The sequence below is a fragment of the Spermophilus citellus genome (genome assembly GCF_964194105.1).
Source record: "Spermophilus citellus genome assembly, chromosome: 7".
Taxonomy (NCBI): Eukaryota; Metazoa; Chordata; class Mammalia; order Rodentia; family Sciuridae; genus Spermophilus; species Spermophilus citellus.
The window spans coordinates 60,533,978-60,553,335 of record NC_138188.1 but is presented as its reverse complement, the minus strand read 5'-3'; the positions used below and the strand labels follow the sequence as shown (position 1 = coordinate 60,553,335).

Sequence of the window (19,358 nt, the reverse complement as noted above, 5' to 3'; positions counted from 1 at the left end):
AGAAACTGTAAATAATAAAAAAGTAAATAGTGATCAAACACAGATATGTCCAACAGTTACAAAAATAATCACATGAACATTTAAATATAACATGCAGAAAATTAAGGAATAAATTTTCACATATTAATGTTCTGATCTTACATAATCACTATTTAAATAAATACTCCTCATGATTAAGAAAATTGAAAATAAAGTAAGATAAATATCACATGCATAGAGGAAAAAAAGATGATATGTTAATGAGAGGACTAGACATATGAATCTCAAAGCCAAAGATATTGTGTCTATGTTTATGAGAACCAGAATCTGAAAGCAATAGGAGTTGATATTACATGCATAAGAGATGATTATGTGGCGAATGGAGGAAGAAAAGTACTGTGGTCCCGTGCTATATCATCTGAGAGAAGGTGTAAATTTAGTTTTGAGACATTGAGACCAGGGAAAATACAGTGAAAGAGTAAATCCCCAAATAGATGTTTAGCAAGAGGAAAAAGCCACTTCTATTTCCATCATTTAGCATGTAAAACTCAAAGAACAAAGTAAGGTCCAACCAAATCTAGATCACACTGAAGCCTAAAGAACTAAAGTAGCTTGGGGACTCCTAAGTGTCTATATTAAAATGAATTAAGATAAGGATCTGTATTAGATTTATATTGCTATATAAGAAATTACCAAACACTTAATGAGTTAAAATGAAGCATTTGTTGTACTATCTCTCAGTTCCTGTAGGCCAGCAATCTACACATGGTTCAGAGGAGTCCTCTCCTCAGGATCGCTTAAGACTGCAAAGTGATATTTGAACTGTGTTCTTATCTAGAGGCTTAACTGAGGAAGGATCTATTTCTAAGTTAAATCAAATCATTGCAAGATTCATTTCCTTAGGGCTCTGGAATTCATGATGACGTCCTCAAGGGCACCAGGAAAATGTTTCTTCATTTCAGGAAGAGGACCAGTCCCACTCAGAATAATCTACCATTCACTCAAAATCAAAGAATTGAGACTTTAATTACATCTGTAAAACCCCTTTACTCTTTACCATATAGAAACAAATAGTAGTTTCCACTCAAACAAAAGAGAGGAGATGATGCAAGGGCACAATTCACTGGGGGTCCATTTAGCGTGGATCAACAACAACAACAAAAAATCTACAAAAACACAAGAAATTTCTTCTTTACCAATCAAAAACTAAGTGGAGCAGTCCAGGAGATGGATGAATATATGGCATTTATTTGCTTTAAGATCCAAGCAGAAATGTGGTTCTATAAGTCATAGAAGTAGTGTAGATGCATAGTTACAACTGTGGTGAAGACATTAAGGGAGAAGTTATTTAATCAGGAAAGGACAAAGATGCACTAGGTAGATGCTGAACTGAGCAGTGATGTTTGGTTCATGGTCAGGACTTGGGGCAATGAAGGGCACTGGTGCACAAGTAGTTGCAATGATTTTCTGTGTAGCATATTTGTGTCATCTAACTACCTTTCTAAAGCCTTTACACCTGATCAGCCATGTTCTCAGTTGGCTAAGCCTAATTCGATAGCTGATGCAAAGAAAGCTGAGTAGTCGCAGTGGAAATGGTGCAAACTCAAAAGGCTATAGATATTAGAGATAACATTCATATATTTAATTTCTTTAATATACTCATATGGATTTCCTATCATGTAACAGGCATTGTTCTAGGTGCCAGGGATTAAATTATAAAGTAACAAAGTTCCTGATATCAAGAAACTTTTTCTTAAAGTGGGAAATAATAAATAAATGAATTATTAAATACTAGATATGAAAACTACAGGAATAAAAACAAAGGAAGTTATAAAAGCTTAAGAGTAATGGGAGAATTGCAACTTGAAATAACCTCATCAGGGATGCCTATTCAATTATGTTTCCTTTGAAAAGAAACCTGAATATGGTGAAAAGTGTCAGCCATCCTGGTATTTATGGAAAGCAAAGATCCTGAGATATATGTGTTCTTTGTAAGTCAAAGGAACAGAAAAGTGAGAAATATGCGGGATATAATGGGAGCAAGAAAGCAAATAATATAGTGTATATGGTCAGATATGGATAAGCAACAAGACAATTCAGGGCTTATGAGCCTGTTTGAGGATACTAGCTTTTACCTATAGAGAAAGGAAACTACTAGGGAGTTACTAGAAGATTACATCAGATGTATTTTTAAGAATGACTCCAGTTATGTTTCCCACCAGGTCTAGCTGTACTTATTTAAGTCTTTGATTTTCATTAGAAGACACATTAAATCCTTAAACAAACAAACAAAAACAACTACAAAACTCTCCTTTTCTTAAACTGGATTGCTTAGGTCTCCATTCCTTATAAAGTGAAACTAAAAGTTCCATAAGGTTGGAAGAATCTAGTTTAGTTTCATGAGCAATGGGTATGCATTAGGTTGGTTTCTTCAGTCAGGCTGAATTATATGTAATGGGACCCTGTATGCATTGATACTTACCAAAAAATGCCAAGGAATGTAAGAAGTACTCAACAATCAGATATTTTGGATTCTTATGTATTTTAGTATAAGAGATAAAAGGTAGAATTTTTAAAAACATTATCTTTAAATAAATGATAGAATGTAATACACCTGGAGAGTCAATGTCTCCTATTATATTGTTGAACAAAGTTATCCTTCTGGGCTATTTGTTTAAGCTCATAGCAAAAGTTCAGTTTCTAAAGGTTATCTGATCCTTTGTGACTCAAGTGTTTCAAAACTATCTTTCTAACTCATAAATATTATCATCCAATATCAAGAAAAGTGAATTTAAGACATACAGTTCAAAGTTAATATTTTATAGATAGCTGTTTTGTTTCATACAACATAATTTTTAAAACTAGGTTTGACTTCTAATTTTAGAGATATAAAAATTAAAATAAATAATTTATAGTAGTTTATTACATTTGAATTTTGGATCCTCCCAATGCATGCACAAACAGAAACAATAATAAATACAAAATAAGTATATCTGTAGGTATATTTTGGCCATTTTCAATGCATGTCAAACAGAATATTACAAAATCAACTATAAAATTTTTAATTTTTTCAAACATTGTCACTGTCTTAAGCACATTGGACTTTTCCCCACTACCCCTTAAATAAAAATATCCAACTAAAACAAAGAAAAAACAATTTTTATTTTAGATTATTTTTTGAAAATATCAAGGGTAGAATATGAAAATATAAGCTTAAATATACATATACTCTTTATCTTCTGTTTTTTGGTGACTCTTTCTAGAAAATGTTTTCTAATTTGGCGGGAGAGAGAGAAATTTATGGTTAAGTAAATTCCACATTATCTCATTAAAGAAAGTAAATGGTTACTTAGTCATGTCACATATGTTTATAAACTTTTTCTTCCTGTTAATAGTTTTAAAAAATGTAATAATTACAATATTTTTGATAAATATTTTTTCACACTCACCAAGATTTTAAAAACTCTACCATCTGAAAAAATAATATTCAGAGCAGTTATCTGCAAAAGAACAGTATTTTAATGGAAAATGATGGAAAAATTTTGGCACCCACGTGGAATCATATATTTACCATTGAATGCCCATAAATTAAAAAACAAAACAAACAAACAAACAAACAAAACATCGATTTCAAGTTCCAAAAGAGAGATGTATTCAAGAACTTTGAAATCTGAAGGGAGATTTAAATAGACTATAGAAACTAAAAGAAGTTATTTACAAAAGCTTCTGTTTTAACAAATGTAGGGAACTTGATTTTTTTGGATATAAATTAGTTATCTTAAATTTGAAGACTGGGGAATGAGATTGATCAAATTATACTGTGTGTGCATTAATAGGGATTAACAAATCCCACTATTATGTATAACTAAAATGCAAGTAAACTATTTTTTTAAAAATTGATGACATTAAAAAATGTATTCTGTATTTAACCACCTTCTTGTTCTATACTTAAAATTCAATGTTGTCCAGGAGATTTCCAATTATATGTGAATTTTAACACTTGTTTATATTAAGACCCTTTATCTTGTTCCATAGTGATGGAGAAAGAATTTTTCATCAGACTTTTTTTGGGGAGAGGGGTACCAGGAATCAAACTCAGGGGCACTGAACCACCCAGCCACATCTCCAGCCCTATTTTGTATTTTATTTAGAAAAAGGGTCTCACTGAGTTGCTTAGCACCTTGCTTTTGCTGAGGCTGGCTGTGAACTCGCAATCCTCCTATCTTAGCTTCCTGGGCCACTGGGATTACAGGCCTGCGCCATTGTGCCCTGTTAGATTTTATATTTGATATTAAAATAAGTCTCATTTAAAAATATTCATTTTACACATTCTCAGTATTTTAATGGATAAAGTTTTTAATAATAAAAACTCAAGAGTCAAGGGATTTTTTTGTTGTTGTTTACTTAATACTCATCTATTTTTGTGTTTCAGGTTCTCAAACCTCTTTTGCTTATACAAGTACTATTCCTTTATGATGTTATAGTTGGCTTTAAATTAGTAGATTAAAATTACACATAGGGAAGTTTAAATGTGTTCAGAATTTCCATGAAAGCTAAAACATTTCAAATACTTGAGAAATAACTTTCAAAAACTATAATATTCTGGGGCTGCAGTGATGGCTCAGTGGTAGAGCACTTGCCTAGCAAGCATGAGGCACTGGGTTCAATCCCCAGCACCACATTAAAAAAAAAAAATGAACAAAAACTATAATGTTCTGTAACATTTCTGTCACTCTAATATCATAAATTTCAGAGTTTCATGACTTCAGTTTTCATGTCAATTTAATTCACTTCTCTATTCCTAACTCATCTTTTGAAGACTACTTCTGAGTTTCCACCTATAAGGTGACTTTGATTGTACAGATATACACTTTGGCACCTACAACTTACTAAAGGAAAATAATTTTGAAAACTTCCTTTTAAAATAACATAATAACTTTCTATGCTTAATCCAGGCTACAATTAAAAATTTAAAGGCTTTGTTCATATTGGATAGATTAATTCTGGTATCCTAAATTAGTTCAATTAAACTTAGAGTTTAAAGAAAATTAAAAAAAAAAACATTCATTTATCTGTGCACTTTGACAGATACCTGTAATGCCAGAGACTTGGCATTAGACTTTGCATTAGACTAAGGCATAAGGATATAAATTCGAGGCCACCCTCAACAACTTGAGACCCTGTCTCAAGATTTAAAATAAAAATAACTGGGGATATAGGTAAGGAGTTCCCAGTACTGCAAAAATCAATCAATCTCTTGTTTACTTTGAAAATAAGCTGAGAATTCATTTAGTGGACACCTATAAAGTATTCTGAAATGCTGAGTGAAAAGATATAAAAGATGAACATCTAATTGCATGTCTTACAATTCCATCTTCTTTGTTAACTTGTTAATTAAAATAATAGAACACCTATAGCTCCAAATCTATGCTGAGTCACTAAATTTTTACTAATTTTTTTCTTTAAAGAAAAAAGTTATCCATTGCTTTGCAATTTTTATTGCATAAAATATTTCAAAATTGTTTTAACCATGGAGCTATAGGAAGATCTATGCAAACATTTCTGTAAGTTGCATAGCCCTCAGTCTGAATTGTTTAAGTCTTTGAATTCTTTCATAAATGTTAACTCTTCCCAAACAAAACAAAAGACACTAATTTCTGTTTTACCATATTTTTGCCTGCTGAAATTTCATAAGTTATATTAACACAAAACTGGGCTTAACTGTACTTTCATTTAGTTCAGAGGTGGTATACCAAAAGTTAATCAAATAAGGACAAAGTTAGCTTTTTTTCTGAATGTCAAACATGTAGTTTGTTGGTCTAAAAATATTTCAAAAGTATAAAGAATAGTAGGCTTCATGAATATGTGTAGAATATTTCAAAAGAGATGAGTACAATATGTAGAAGATCTAGGTAAGCTGCACATAATCATGGATGAATGCATTTATTGTTTGAAACTTTCTTGTGTGAATACTCTATCACACAACCAACAGTTCTCTAGTAGAACTTCAAGTACTGTTAAATCTTTTAAAAGATTTATTAATTGGTTTTATTTAAAACATCAGAGTGAGTGCAGTACTTTAGATTTAAAAATTGCCAAATGAAGTAATTTTAATACTATTGTTCCCTTCTGGAAAATGATAGAATAGCCAAAAGAAATCTATTTGAAATATTATAATGTCTTTATAACTTCAAAATATGTGCCAATCAGCAATATAAACATTTTTTTGATGGACTGAAGATTGCATCCTTTGTGATACTTTATGTTTTCCTTTTGCCTGTTAATGGATTATCAATAAAAAAGTTTTTAAATGAAAGTTATTCCTTTCCATAATGTATGTGATCTTTTATTAAATAAACTATGGCCATGTTGACAAATGTCTTTACAGAAAATACTTAAAAGTCACAACACAGATTCAAAGATCCATCACAGTCACTTACCCCTACCTTTTCTATCTGGCCTGAATGTTTGTGTTGAAAGAGCTCATTTTTTTTTATTGTTGGTTGTTCAAAACATTACATAGTTCTTGATATATCATATTTCACATTTTGATTCAAGTGGGTTATGAACTCCCATTTTTACCCCATATACAGATTGCAGAATCACATCAGTTACACTTCCATTGATTTACATATTGCCATAAAGAGCTCATTTTTAATGCGAACAAACCAGCTAGAAAGGTATATAGTTTTCTGTAGTTCTCTAGTTCCTTCAGGTTATACCATCATCTGCTCAGAATAAATGTAGTAATATATTCAGGGTTTTCTCATCAACCCAAATAATCTTGAAAATCGAAATGAAAATGACTCCAAAAAGTTAAAGAGATTCAACTATTTTAGGAAGGATGTTGCCTGATTCCCTCTAGGGTTTCTCTAATATTCCCCAGCCTTGAGGCTAAAGGTGTGTGTGTGTGTGTGTGTGTGTGTGTGTGTGTGTGTGTGATTTCACACTTGCCTACATAGAATATGCTGTACCCAAGAGCGATTTGCCTCAAATTGAGCAACCACCTGAAAAGGCCAGAAACATCTCCGTGATTCATCAGCCTACTGAAATATAATAAATCGGACCAATCTGTTGTAGGGATAAAGTTCTTTGGCAACCTTTCCTGGATAGACTTCTTTAAAATCCAGTTTGGAGATATAGTAAGTAAAACACCTATGACAAACGTTCTTTCCACTTCCATGTCTTCACATATGCAAAATTACATTGAAGATATTATCCTAGAAAACATTGAAGGAAGATTTGGAATTCATGCTAGTAGATTTGAAATGCTATATTTAAAAAAGTAGATTTTGATATCATGATGCTTCCATCAGTGTCTGGTCTCTCTAGATACTTTACTAATCTTAATACATTTAAAGAATTCTGAGCATTTGGAAGAGCAAATTGAAACACTGTAACTGTGTCAATCTAAACTCATTCTTCAGGAATAACCAACACAGACAGTTATCATAGCTGAATTGGTATGTATATAAAATAGACTGTGGACCATCTGTTAGGACGATCAATTGTGATATTATATGACTACAATAAAGACCAGCATTGGTATAAATTACATAGAAAAGTCACAAAGTAAAGGATAAAATCATATCTCCAGGATTGTCCCTCAAAGGCTGCCATATATACATTAAGAGTACTTTTTTTTTTTTTTTTTTTTTTAAGAGGGGTGAGCTAGAGTTTAGCTATTCCTTTGAAAGCTCTTAAAAATAGGGTCAAGCTCACTTTAGGTCTACAGTTACAATAGATAGGCAATTTCATCTCTCTTGGGAATGTACTGCATTCACTTCAGGAAGGAATGGCAAGAGACACAGAGATGATTCCCCCAGAATACCTCCTGTTCAGCTTGGGAGTTAGTGGAATGCTGCCCTTTCTCCAACACAGTTGCTGATGAAAGGGATCTATTAAAAAGAACTGCGTTGGTTTACACTGCAGATTGAATGGAGCATTAAATGACTGCATTAGTATGACTGCAGTGGGGGTAATGATCGCCTCTGTAACATAGTAGTACTTTAACATAGGTGCAATAATTGTTCCAATGCCCTTTTCCTAATTTGTCACGAAATGATATCTACATCTCTCCAACAAATGCCCCCCACACGCATCTCCCCTCACCCTACAGTTTTATCTCCACCGCTCCCCTCTCCCCCAGCAAGTGTAAACAGATGAGGAAATATGTACTTTGAAATTGTCACCTATGTTTCATGAAGGTTGGGCATTACTGCAAATCACTTAGAATGGCTTCTCGGAGGCGTTTAGCGATACCGCCCACCCATACAGCTCAGATGTTCTTAATTTGATCACTGCACACACCCCCCACCCCACCCGCCCTTTCCAGTTTGGGCTGTAATTTTCCAAACAGTCATCTCTCGTTTGCAAAAGTTAAAATCAATCCACGGTTACAGAATGCAGACTTTCTGACAGGGTTTCTCTTTGTAGAGCTGCCAGATTGCGACCGATAAACAGGGGACAAAGGGGGAGGGGGAGAGAGAAAGAGAGAGAGAGAGAGAGGGGGGGGGGTAGAGAGAGAGGTAAGGAGAAAGAGAGAGGAAGAGGGAGGAGAGAGAGAGAGAGAGAGAGAGAGAGAGAGAGAGAGAGAGAGAGAGAGAGAGAGAGAGAGAGAGAGAGAGAGAGATCACTTGCTTCCTTGCTTCCTAAGCAGGGATTTGCCTGCGATGCGCGGCGAGAGGACTGCGGCGGCTGATTTACACAGTTGGCGCGGAGGAGGGGCCGGGGGTGCGGGGGGAACAAGCTGGCGGAGGCTCAGGCGATGGGCTGATCTGGGGGCTCCGGAGCGCCGCTCCTTCGGTGCGCGATTTGGGGGCGGCTGATGGATTTGCATTTGTGTTCCAGCCCTGCGTTCCCTATATTGCCTCCCAATACCCGACCAGGCGCTCCCAGTTTTGGAGCAGACGTTGGTAAGTAACGTGTAATCCGAATTTAGTTATTTCCTAGGCCATTAAAGTGGCACTTTTAAAGCAGGTCAGTCTGAAAAGATGCCGTCGCCGCTGCCGTTGTGAGTGTCTCCTTGGCCTGAAACGTTCGGCGGTCTCCTCCTCAGCCCACCGCGCTTCCTTCTCCTGCTGGAGAAGTAAGGGTTCTTGAATGGTGAGCTGTCAGGGGACACACTGTGCCAACGGGATCTCTTCGCCTTCGTGCTTTGCCTGAGATTTCCCAAATCCAAATCGGATTTGGTGTGTACAGCCATACTGTTGTATTTGTGTCTCCCCCCACCCCCCCCCCTTCAGTGTCTGACCAATGCTGGGATCTGAGATCTAGTCGCCCCCTTCCTGCTTTCTTTCCGCCTTTCCCCACCCCTTTCTTCTCTCATCTACACACCACCCACCCCCACTCCCACCCATCCAAAGGGCAAAGAGCAAAGACACTCGGGAAAGAAAAGGGCTAGTTTCATCTTCTCGAATTGAAGGAGGCCTCGGGCAGGAATTGCGCTGTGAGTGACAATCTTTCAGGAAGACAGAAATCCAGAGAACAAACCCGGGTTCTCTGGAACAGCGAAGCTCACCATTGAATCAAGAGCACGGAGATTTAAAATCAAACGACTCCAGTCCTGGGACACTCACGTATCCTGCTTGCCATCGAGGGCGTATGGAGCTGTGATTGTGGGCTCCAGGTCACTGGCATCGCCACGCTAGGTGTGCGCCCCGCTCTCCCATTGGTATGCAGCGACCATTTCCTTGCAAGTCTCAGAGATGGAAATATTTAAAAGGATTCCGATTGTGACTTGGTAGCTTTTCTGAAAGTTGGTGGCCGGAAGAGGAGAAAATACAAGGCTACAGTATGAAGGATACAATTGAACCTCCCAGAGAGTTTGCCCCTCCCGCTGGGAAGCCCCTCGGAGCAAACCTTGGAGATCCTGAGCGCTCTGCACCTATAGGTACTCTCTGCCATCCTTTCCTACTTTGCCTAAATGAAATCATTATGTCTTGTATGTAGGATGTGCACGGTAGAAAACATAGACTTTGACCGTGGTGTCTTCTATACGTTCACAGGTGCTAGGAATTTGTTGCATTCTAAAACGGGATCAGTGAGGTTTATGGTCGATGATGAAAGAAGGGGTACTGGAGCCTAAGGTACCCTGGGATCCCTGGGGGGGGGGAATTGTAACTCTGCTCCAAATAGGCCAGGTGGCTGATCAAAGGACCCCTCCCCCGGTGAATCGCTGGGTTGTATCTATCCTAAGAGATAGAAGGGAAAAGGTTTGAGCTTTTTTTTTTTTTTTTTTTTTTTTTTTTTTTTTTTTTTCATATCTAAACAGACCCATTGTGTTCTTCGCCTGGCGACAGCAGAATAGAAAAGAATCTACAGAAGGCTCAAAGCTTTTCAGAAAATGAATGATGCAGCATTTTAATTATATGTTCTAGGGGGATCGTTTTGCTTCCATATTGGAATATTTAGCATTAGATCTGGAGAGAGTAGTGAGCTCGAAGATCCCGGCAATGAGGAGGGGGAGGTAGGAAAGGGGCACACTGGGGAGAAAGGGCTTCTTGTCCTCCCTCTGGACAAACAAATGGTGCGGGGGCGCTCGCAGCAGGACGCATAAGAAAACGCGGCCTCAAGAGTCCACATTCCCTAACTTTTGGAGCCCTCCCTATCTTTTAGACACTTAAAGGAAAGGAAAACAGTGAAATAGCCTTAGGACATGGTCAAAGTCCAGAATTTGCAGGGTTGTAGTTCAAGGGAGGACAGAGACTTGATTGCAAAAAGGAAAGAGCATTTACCATCACCGGGAAGCTCGGGCACCTCCTGGTTACCCATTCATTCCATCAAGTCTTGGGTTCCGATAAGATCCCAGAAACAGTCACCGCCTCTGCACATTGGGCACCTTAGGTGCTGGGGGAGGGGGGAACTGGCAGCTGGGGAGCGAGACTGAATTGCTCTGATTCTGAACTCAGGCAGTCCGTGTTGGTTTGCTTCTCCTCCACTGAGACCTAACCGAGAACAGGGTGGGTCCAGAATATTAAGGGTGTAGAATGTTAGAGAATTCTGCCAGCCTGCTTGCTTAGTTTCTGATTGCTGTTTCCAATCTTAACTACTGTGGGGCACAGGAAACATGTGTGATCATTTTAAATGCAAAATATCATGTATATTTTTATGACTGACTTTTGTTGAGTTAGATTTTTTTTAAATTTTAGAGTGGAAAGACATTTATACATAAACTATACTTTTCTTTGTATTTGGCTCTGTAAAGAGTATTTTAAGGGAAAGCCATCTCTACCTACTAACTTTGAGCCCTTGGGCAATTAAGGTTAGTTCTTCAGACCAAAACTCTCTCTCTTCCCCCAACCTGTGAGTCCATGACAGGATTGGTGTGTGTGTGTGTGTGTGTGTGTGTGTGTGTGTGTGTTGGGGGGGGCGGCGATGGATGCATCCACAGACACACCATTTCTAGCTAACTAGCATCCTCTGCTGCACGCTTGGGTCTCCCCAGTTTCTCCACTAAGCTGCATTTCCTCCCAGCAGGTAGAACTGTCACTTGAGCCTTTAAAAACTCCTTCCAGAGGGTTTTTGTGAACTATGATCCAGTGGCCTCACTACATTGAAACATCTCCCTTCAATCACCCATAATCCCACTGCTCCTTATTAGCTATCCCCTTCCTAAAAAATATTGGAAAAATATTAAGAAAGAAAAAATGAAAGAAGGGAGGAAAGAAGAAAAGAAAACGAAAGAAAGGAGGAAGGAAAATAAAGAAGAAGAAGAAAAAGTCCAAATCCTGAAATTCCATCCCCTATACCTGCAGGTATTTCCTGGTGGAAGAATGTGAAATTTACCAATGCTATTCAAGTGTTCTTCATTTACTTCCAGAGGACTGGCTTGTATCTGTTTAAAAAAAAAAAAAAGTGGAAGAAAGCACATGGTGGTAGAATCCAAGGAAAATCAAAGACTTTGAGCTATAGTACAACAAAAGGATTTCTGGTGCAAAAGGATAGAAACAAAATGCAGGAGAAACTCTGTCCAAGTCACTCAAGCTCTTATTTGGGACACCTAGACAGAATCAGCCAAATTCAGATTTTGTGCTTTGGGACCTGGATTTATTCCTCATCCTGGTTTTCCAATGTCTGTGCTGTGAAAGGACAGTTCGGAAGGATAGTTTCACTTTCCAAAGTGTCTGCACTACAGAGAGGAGGTTTGAGAACTAGATGAGCAAACCATTTCAGAGAGAGAGAGAGAGAGAGAGAGAGAGAGAGAGAGAGAGAGAGAGAGAGAGAGAGAGAGAGAGAGAGAGAAAAGAGGGGAGAATGCTTCCCCTGCCTCCCCCCACCCCCATCTCCTTCCCCACCAAAGGAATGTTTCCCATAGGCTGGTCTCTTCCCCTTTTTCTGTTATTGTACGTTATTTTACCAATTTGTCATTCTGTTTCCTCTACTCCTTTACACACACACACACACACAGAGAGAGAGAGAGAGAGAGAGAGAGAGAGAGAGAGAGAGAGAGAGGGAGACGGTACAGTCAGGGCTTCCTAGTGCTCGCTCCCGACCCCATGCTAAGCGCGTTCCCTTTCTTGGAGCTCATTTTCATGACGTGGAAAGCCGGATCCAGGGTTACAGCACATATTAAAAAAAAAAAAAAAAAAAAAAAAAAGACAGCGGCGCGAGAGAAGTCCGAGATTCTGCACTGTGATTGAGCCTTCCTTCCTCTCTGCCTTCCTCCCGCCCTTCCTCCCAGTGCCCAATGATGTGCTGCCGGTACCCAGGGACAGCAGCCACCGCAGCGGCAGCAGCGGCAGCAGCAAAGGCAACAGCAGCGGCCGCGGAGCTGGAAGCCTGCTGCAGCCCCTTCTCCTCCCTCCTCTACTGAGTGTGCCAAGAGGCAGTTCTGCATCCTAAAGGAGCCCATTGAAGAGCCCATTGCATTCTCAGCACGTCTCAAGCTTGCTTTTTTTTTTTCCGCTTTTTTTCCCCTTCAGCCACAACCCCCCCCCCCAATCCCCCTTTGCTTCAGCTTCAGCAAGAGGAAGGGAGGGTGAAGGAAGGAGAAAGAATCCTTAAACTCAAGGTTTTGCTTTTTTTTTTCTTTTAAATATTCATTGTTTAAAAAAAAAATCTCCTGCAAAATAGGTAAGTCAAAGACATCTGGAGCTTGTGCTTCCTAAACCTCAGGGTTGTGAAAAAGAAGAAAAAAAAAATTAAGAAAAGAATGGTGAAGACGAAAGAACTTAAATAGATTTTAATATTTTATAAGAGAGACAGGGAAGACTAACTGGTACTGCAATGTAGCCTCATCTGCCTTCTCTTTTTCATTTAATTGTTTCTAAAAATTGAGTATTGCATGCCTGAGGCAGATTTCTCTTTGCTTTCTCACAGTTTTTCTTCTCCTTACAGCTGTGTACATTATATGCAAGTTGAATGCGAAGATAAATTCTTTTCACTCTCCCTATCAATTATATCACTGTGTTTCAAGTTAAAATATTTCCTTGATGTATGTATCTATGTGTGGGGATAAAAATACATGCTTGAAACTCTGATTTTTTTATTGATTAAAATCAGTTATTCAATTTTGATTGATATTTCAGTGAAACAGGAAGGGCAATCTGATAAAACTGCATTATTATAATTTATTATAATTTATTTATAATTTATTTATGTATACACTTTCATATAGTGGTAATATTAGGAAAAGAAGCCATGGATGAAGGCTCTGTATGTTTTTAGAATAGTGCACTACATGTTTCTTGTGATTGGAAAAAAATGATGTCTTTTTTATTTTTGAAATGTATTTCGTGTGGTCAATCATTTATGAGCAGGTAAGAATTGAGGTTTCCACCCTCTGTGGCCTTTAACTACCCACCTCTTTATCCCATCATCAGCCCTTCCAGCTTTTTAGGGTTCCTCAGTTGATCTTGAAGGCACATACACACATTCCAAACTAAGCTCTGCAAATGTTTTAATTCAGACACTCCCAGGCTTAGCAACCTTTAGATGTCACTATCTTTAGCTCTGACAATTGCATGGGTATGTTCTTTAGAAGGGCTAATCACTGCTCAACACTTTAAACAGACAAAGGATAAAGTCTATAGAAGTTGCATATTCAATGGGAGGAGATGCCAACAATTTATGCTTGGGCAAAAGGGGGCGTGGGAAGTATATGTCACTGACCACATACTGTAGTTAAACATGTTTTGATAGTTTCTTAAAAAAATCTTAAATTTTCCTGCGATACCAATCATCTTATACATCTCAACATCTGATACTGGACAACCAGCTCATGCTTTATTATTCTCTTTAATAACTTTGGGTTAAGTCATGTTTTTGTAATAAAAAAATATAATTAAAGAACATATTTTTCCATCAGAGTTGTAATCTAATTTATAATGGATATTTTTGATGTCAGTGAGTTTTAGCAGGAAAACAAGTTTAATGGGTAAATTATTGGAATTATTGCTGAATCTGCCCATGTCTAAAAGGCCGCACAGTATTCCAGATCTGTTGTGTTCCATGAGAGGCAATGCAAGCTGCTTTTGTTCATGTGACATGCCGTTTACCAAGTATGGCTTAGTTCAGGAAAATGTCACTGCGTGTTTCAATATATCAAAGTTTCCCAAGCTTAAAATATAGGGCACATTCTAAACGTTAAGCATGTTTCTGGCTCATTTTGATTGTCAGTTCAATAACTGCTAAAGTTTTTATATCGCTTTTAAATAGCCCCACATGTAGGAGTCAATTAAAATAGTGCATATGACTAAAAGCTAAAAATCTGCATCTTTATTTCTGTTGCAGTTTTGTAATCAACTACGAATGATGAAACGTTCCATAGCTGAGATGCTTCACAGAGGGAGGATGCTGTGGATAATTCTTCTAAGCACAATTGCTCTAGGATGGACTACCCCAATTCCCCTGATAGAGGACTCAGAGGAAATAGATGAGCCCTGTTTTGATCCATGCTACTGTGAAGTTAAAGAAAGCCTTTTTCATATACATTGTGACAGTAAAGGATTTACAAATATTAGTCAGATTACTGAGTACTGGTCAAGACCTTTTAAACTATATCTGCAGAGGAATTCGATGAGGAAATTATACACCAACAGTTTTCTTCATCTGAATAATGCTGTGTCCATTAACCTTGGGAACAATGCTTTGCAGGACATTCAAATGGGAGCTTTCAATGGTCTTAAGATTTTAAAGAGGCTGTATCTACACGAGAACAAACTAGATGTCTTCAGAAACGACACCTTCCTTGGCCTGGAAAGTTTGGAGTACCTGCAGGCAGATTACAATGTTATTAAGCGCATTGAGAGTGGGGCCTTTCGGAACCTAAGCAAATTAAGGGTTCTGATTTTAAATGATAATCTCATCCCCATGCTTCCAACCAATTTATTTAAGGCTGTCTCTTTAACCCACCTGGACCTGCGTGGAAACAGGTTAAAAGTTCTTTTTTACCGAGGAATGCTAGATCACATTGGCAGGAGCCTGATGGAGCTCCAGCTAGAAGAAAATCCATGGAACTGTACATGTGAGATTGTACAACTGAAGAGTTGGCTGGAACGCATTCCTTACACTGCCCTGGTGGGAGACATCACCTGTGAGACACCATTCCATTTCCATGGAAAGGACCTTCGAGAAATCAGGAAGACAGAACTCTGTCCTTTGTTGTCTGACTCTGAGGTGGAGGCTAGTTTGGGGATTCCCCACTTGTCATCAAGTAAGGAGAATGCATGGCCAACTAAACCTTCCTCAATGTTGTCCTCTGTCCATTTTACTGCTTCTTCTGTTGAATACAAGTCTTCAAACAAACAGCCTAAGCCCACCAAGCAGCCCCGGACACCAAGACCACCCTCTACATCCCAGGCTTTATACCCTGGTCCAAACCAACCTCCTATTGCTCCTTATCAGACCAGACCACCAATTCCCATTATATGCCCTACTGGGTGTACCTGTAATTTGCATATCAATGACCTTGGCTTGACTGTCAACTGCAAAGAGAGAGGATTTAATAACATTTCTGAACTTCTTCCAAGGCCACTGAATGCCAAGAAACTGTACCTGAGTAGCAATCTGATTCAGAAAATATACCGTTCTGATTTCTGGAATTTTTCTTCTTTGGATCTCCTGCATCTGGGGAACAATCGTATTTCTTATGTCCAGGATGGGGCCTTCATCAACCTGCCCAACCTAAAGAGCCTCTTTCTCAATGGCAACGATATCGAGAAGCTGACACCGGGCATGTTCCGCGGGCTACAAAGTTTGCACTACTTGTACTTTGAGTTCAATGTGATCCGGGAAATCCAGCCTGCAGCCTTTAGCCTCATGCCCAACTTGAAGCTGCTGTTCCTCAACAATAACTTGCTGAGGACCTTGCCAACAGATGCCTTTGCAGGCACATCCCTGGCTCGGCTCAACTTGAGGAAGAACTACTTCCTCTATCTTCCTGTGGCTGGTGTCCTGGAACACTTGAATGCTATTGTCCAGATAGACCTCAATGAGAATCCTTGGGACTGCACTTGTGATCTGGTCCCCTTTAAACAGTGGATTGAAACCATCAGCTCAGTCAGTGTGGTAGGTGATGTGCTTTGTAGAAGCCCCGAAAACCTCACACACCGTGATGTGCGCACTATTGAGCTGGAAGTCCTGTGCCCAGAGATGCTGCATATTGCACCAGATGGAGCATCCCCAGCCCAGCCTGGGGATTCTCACTTTGTTGGGGGACCAACAAGCGAATCACCTTATGAGTTCTCTCCCCCTGGGGGTCCTGTGCCACTTTCTGTGTTGATTCTTAGCCTGCTAGTTCTGTTTTTTTCAGCAGTCTTTGTTACTGCAGGCCTCTTTGCCTATGTGCTTCGAAGGCGTCGCAAGAAGCTGCCCTTTAGGAGCAAGCGACAAGAAGGTGTGGACCTTACTGGCATCCAGATGCAATGCCACCGGCTATTTGAGGATGGTGGAGGTGGTGGTGGTGGAAGTGGGAGTGGAGGCCGGCCCACCCTTTCCTCCCCAGAGAAGGCTCCTCCCGTGGGCCATGTGTATGAGTACATCCCCCACCCAGTGACCCAGATGTGCAACAACCCCATCTACAAGCCTCGCGAGGAGGAGGAAGTGGCTGTTTCAGCTGTCCAGGAGACAGGGGGTGCAGAACGTGGAGGTCCTGGGGGGACACAACCTCCAGGAATGGGTGAGGTTCTCCTAGGAAGTGAGCAGTTTGCTGAAACACCCAAGGAGAACCACAGCAACTACCGGACCTTGCTGGAAAAAGAGAAGGAATGGGCCCTAGCAGTTTCCAGCTCCCAGCTCAACACCATAGTGACGGTGAATCACCATCACCCTCACCCTCACCACTCAGCAGCTGGTGGGGTCTCAGGGGTGGTTGGGGGAACTGGGGGAGACTTGGCTGGGTTCCGCCACCATGAGAAGAACGGCGGGGTGGTGCTCTTTCCTCCTGGGGGAGGCTGTGGCGGTGGCAGTATGCTGCTTGACCGTGAGAGGCCACAGCCCGCCCCCTGCACAGTGGGATTTGTGGACTGTCTCTACGGCACAGTGCCCAAATTAAAGGAACTACACGTCCACCCGCCTGGCATGCAATACCCAGACTTACAGCAGGACGCCAGGCTTAAAGAAACCCTTCTCTTCTCAGCCGGAAAGGGCTTCACAGACCACCAAACCCAAAAAAGCGATTACCTCGAGTTAAGGGCCAAACTTCAAACCAAGCCGGATTACCTCGAAGTCCTGGAGAAGACAACCTACAGGTTCTAACAGAAAGAAGAAAATAAATTAGTGCTTTTTTTTTTTTTCTTTCCACAAAAGAAAAAAAAAAAGGAAAATAAAAGAAATATGTCCCTTACTCCTTTTACACTTGTCCCAGTAACTCCATCCTCACAATCTTCCCCACCCTGAAGAGAACTGAAACCGCATGATAACTAGAGAATACAGATGTATGCTCTCCCCTCTCAGATGTGATTTGGAGGAAGGGCCATACTCAGATCATTAATCAATGAAGTGCCTTCACAGACTTTTGCCAGCAAATGTTATCATTATTTTTTTATACTGAAACTTGAGACTTTGTGCCATGTATAAGGTATATTGGGGATCGTTGTATTGATCCTTATTAAGTAAAATTCAATGTGTCTTTTTATTTTCAGTAACTTTTTTTTCCCTTTTATTGTAGCTTCATTTGAAAGGGAGGGGGGTTGACATTTGTGGCTTTCTTTCCTCTTCTCATCATGGCACAGATTCTGTACATGTATTAACAATGCAGTTTGCTGCATGCCTGAAAACTGCAAGACGGGGAGGGAGGGGGCGGGTCTTGCTCGAATGTTCTCACTCACTCTCTTGTCTCTCATATCCATATGCAAACCACAAATCCCTGCTTATGGTTAGGTCCCTAAACCTGCATTTGGCGCAGGTACACACACACACACACACACACACACACACACACACACACACAGTCACACACAAACCAATCCGCTTAGTTCAGGTTTGATCCATTTCTCTCCTCTCCATAGCTCCACTTGCCCTTCACTTGTAGTGTACAGCTCACAGCATCTCTCCTACCACCCTGGGAAAAGTCACATTCGAAGCTGGATCCTACTGAAGTAAAGGCCTGGTGGTTTAACAGCTGGAGATACACACCTAGGGTTGAGCACCCTCTTTGTGACATTTCATCCTGATGCCAAGATTTTTTGGAGAACATCTGCACTTTCTTATATATATATATATATATATATATACATATATAAATAATATTAAAAAATAAAAAGCAACTGGGTATATATCACTAACAGCTTTGTAGGAAGCACTTTTAATGTTTTCTCTCTCACACACAAAGATTCTAAAAAAATGTGCATATATTTATTCTGTAATTTCAGTGATTATAAATTGTAAAGGTAATGTTTAATCATTGTATAGTGATTATGCGTCTGGTATAGCTTTCCTAATAAAAAGTTTTTGAAAAACATAATACATTATATATAGAAGATACAAAGCTTGAACCTTAAATTTCAGCTATGCCATGCCTTTTGTGCTCCCATTTAAAAATGATTATTTCTTTTACATGTTATACTGAACGCTAACTTATTAACAAGTTTGATGCACTGTGATGTTGACAAATTTTAAAATCCATCATCCCTATCCCAACCCAGGATACAATTGGTATTTATCAAAATCTGATTTATAGTTCACTTCTTTTTCTTCGACTGTGAATTTCAAACTTATTAACCTGATGAGGCACTGTCTCTTAGACAGGATGCAACTGGGAGAAAATAAAGCAGCTAGATTGTGAAGAAATACAGGATTACTCAGGACAAGTAATCAAGGATCCATGCATCTTAAGATACTAAATGACATAAGGAAAAAGGAAAGTGAAATTGCTATTCTTTATAAAATATGCACTAAAATTACACATACACCTTCACCCACCCATTCCTATTTACACA

The 19,358-nt window shown here is 39.2% G+C and overlaps 1 protein-coding gene across 3 annotated transcripts; it reads left to right on the top strand.

Annotated features, from left to right (window-relative positions):
- Positions 1 to 8,749: 8,749 nt before the first annotated feature.
- Positions 8,750 to 18,835, top strand: SLITRK3 (SLIT and NTRK like family member 3). Of its 3 annotated transcripts, none has more exons than XM_081302268.1 (2): positions 8,750 to 8,894; positions 14,713 to 18,835. In XM_081302268.1, exon 2 carries the CDS (start codon positions 14,731 to 14,733, stop codon positions 17,674 to 17,676), a length of 2,946 nt encoding a protein of 981 aa, XP_081158394.1. In that variant the 5' UTR covers positions 8,750 to 8,894; positions 14,713 to 14,730; the 3' UTR covers positions 17,677 to 18,835. The 3 variants fall into 3 exon arrangements, with proteins under 3 accessions (XP_081158394.1, XP_081158395.1, XP_081158396.1); XM_081302269.1 differs by lacking the exon at positions 8,750 to 8,894 and adding an exon at positions 9,414 to 9,871; XM_081302270.1 differs by lacking the exon at positions 8,750 to 8,894 and adding an exon at positions 12,933 to 13,053.
- Positions 18,836 to 19,358: the final 523 nt, after the last annotated feature.

Coding starts and splice junctions, on each gene's coding strand:
- SLITRK3 (XM_081302268.1), top strand. CDS start 14,731: ATGATGAAACGTTCCATAGCTGAGATGCTTCACAGAGGGAGGATGCTG.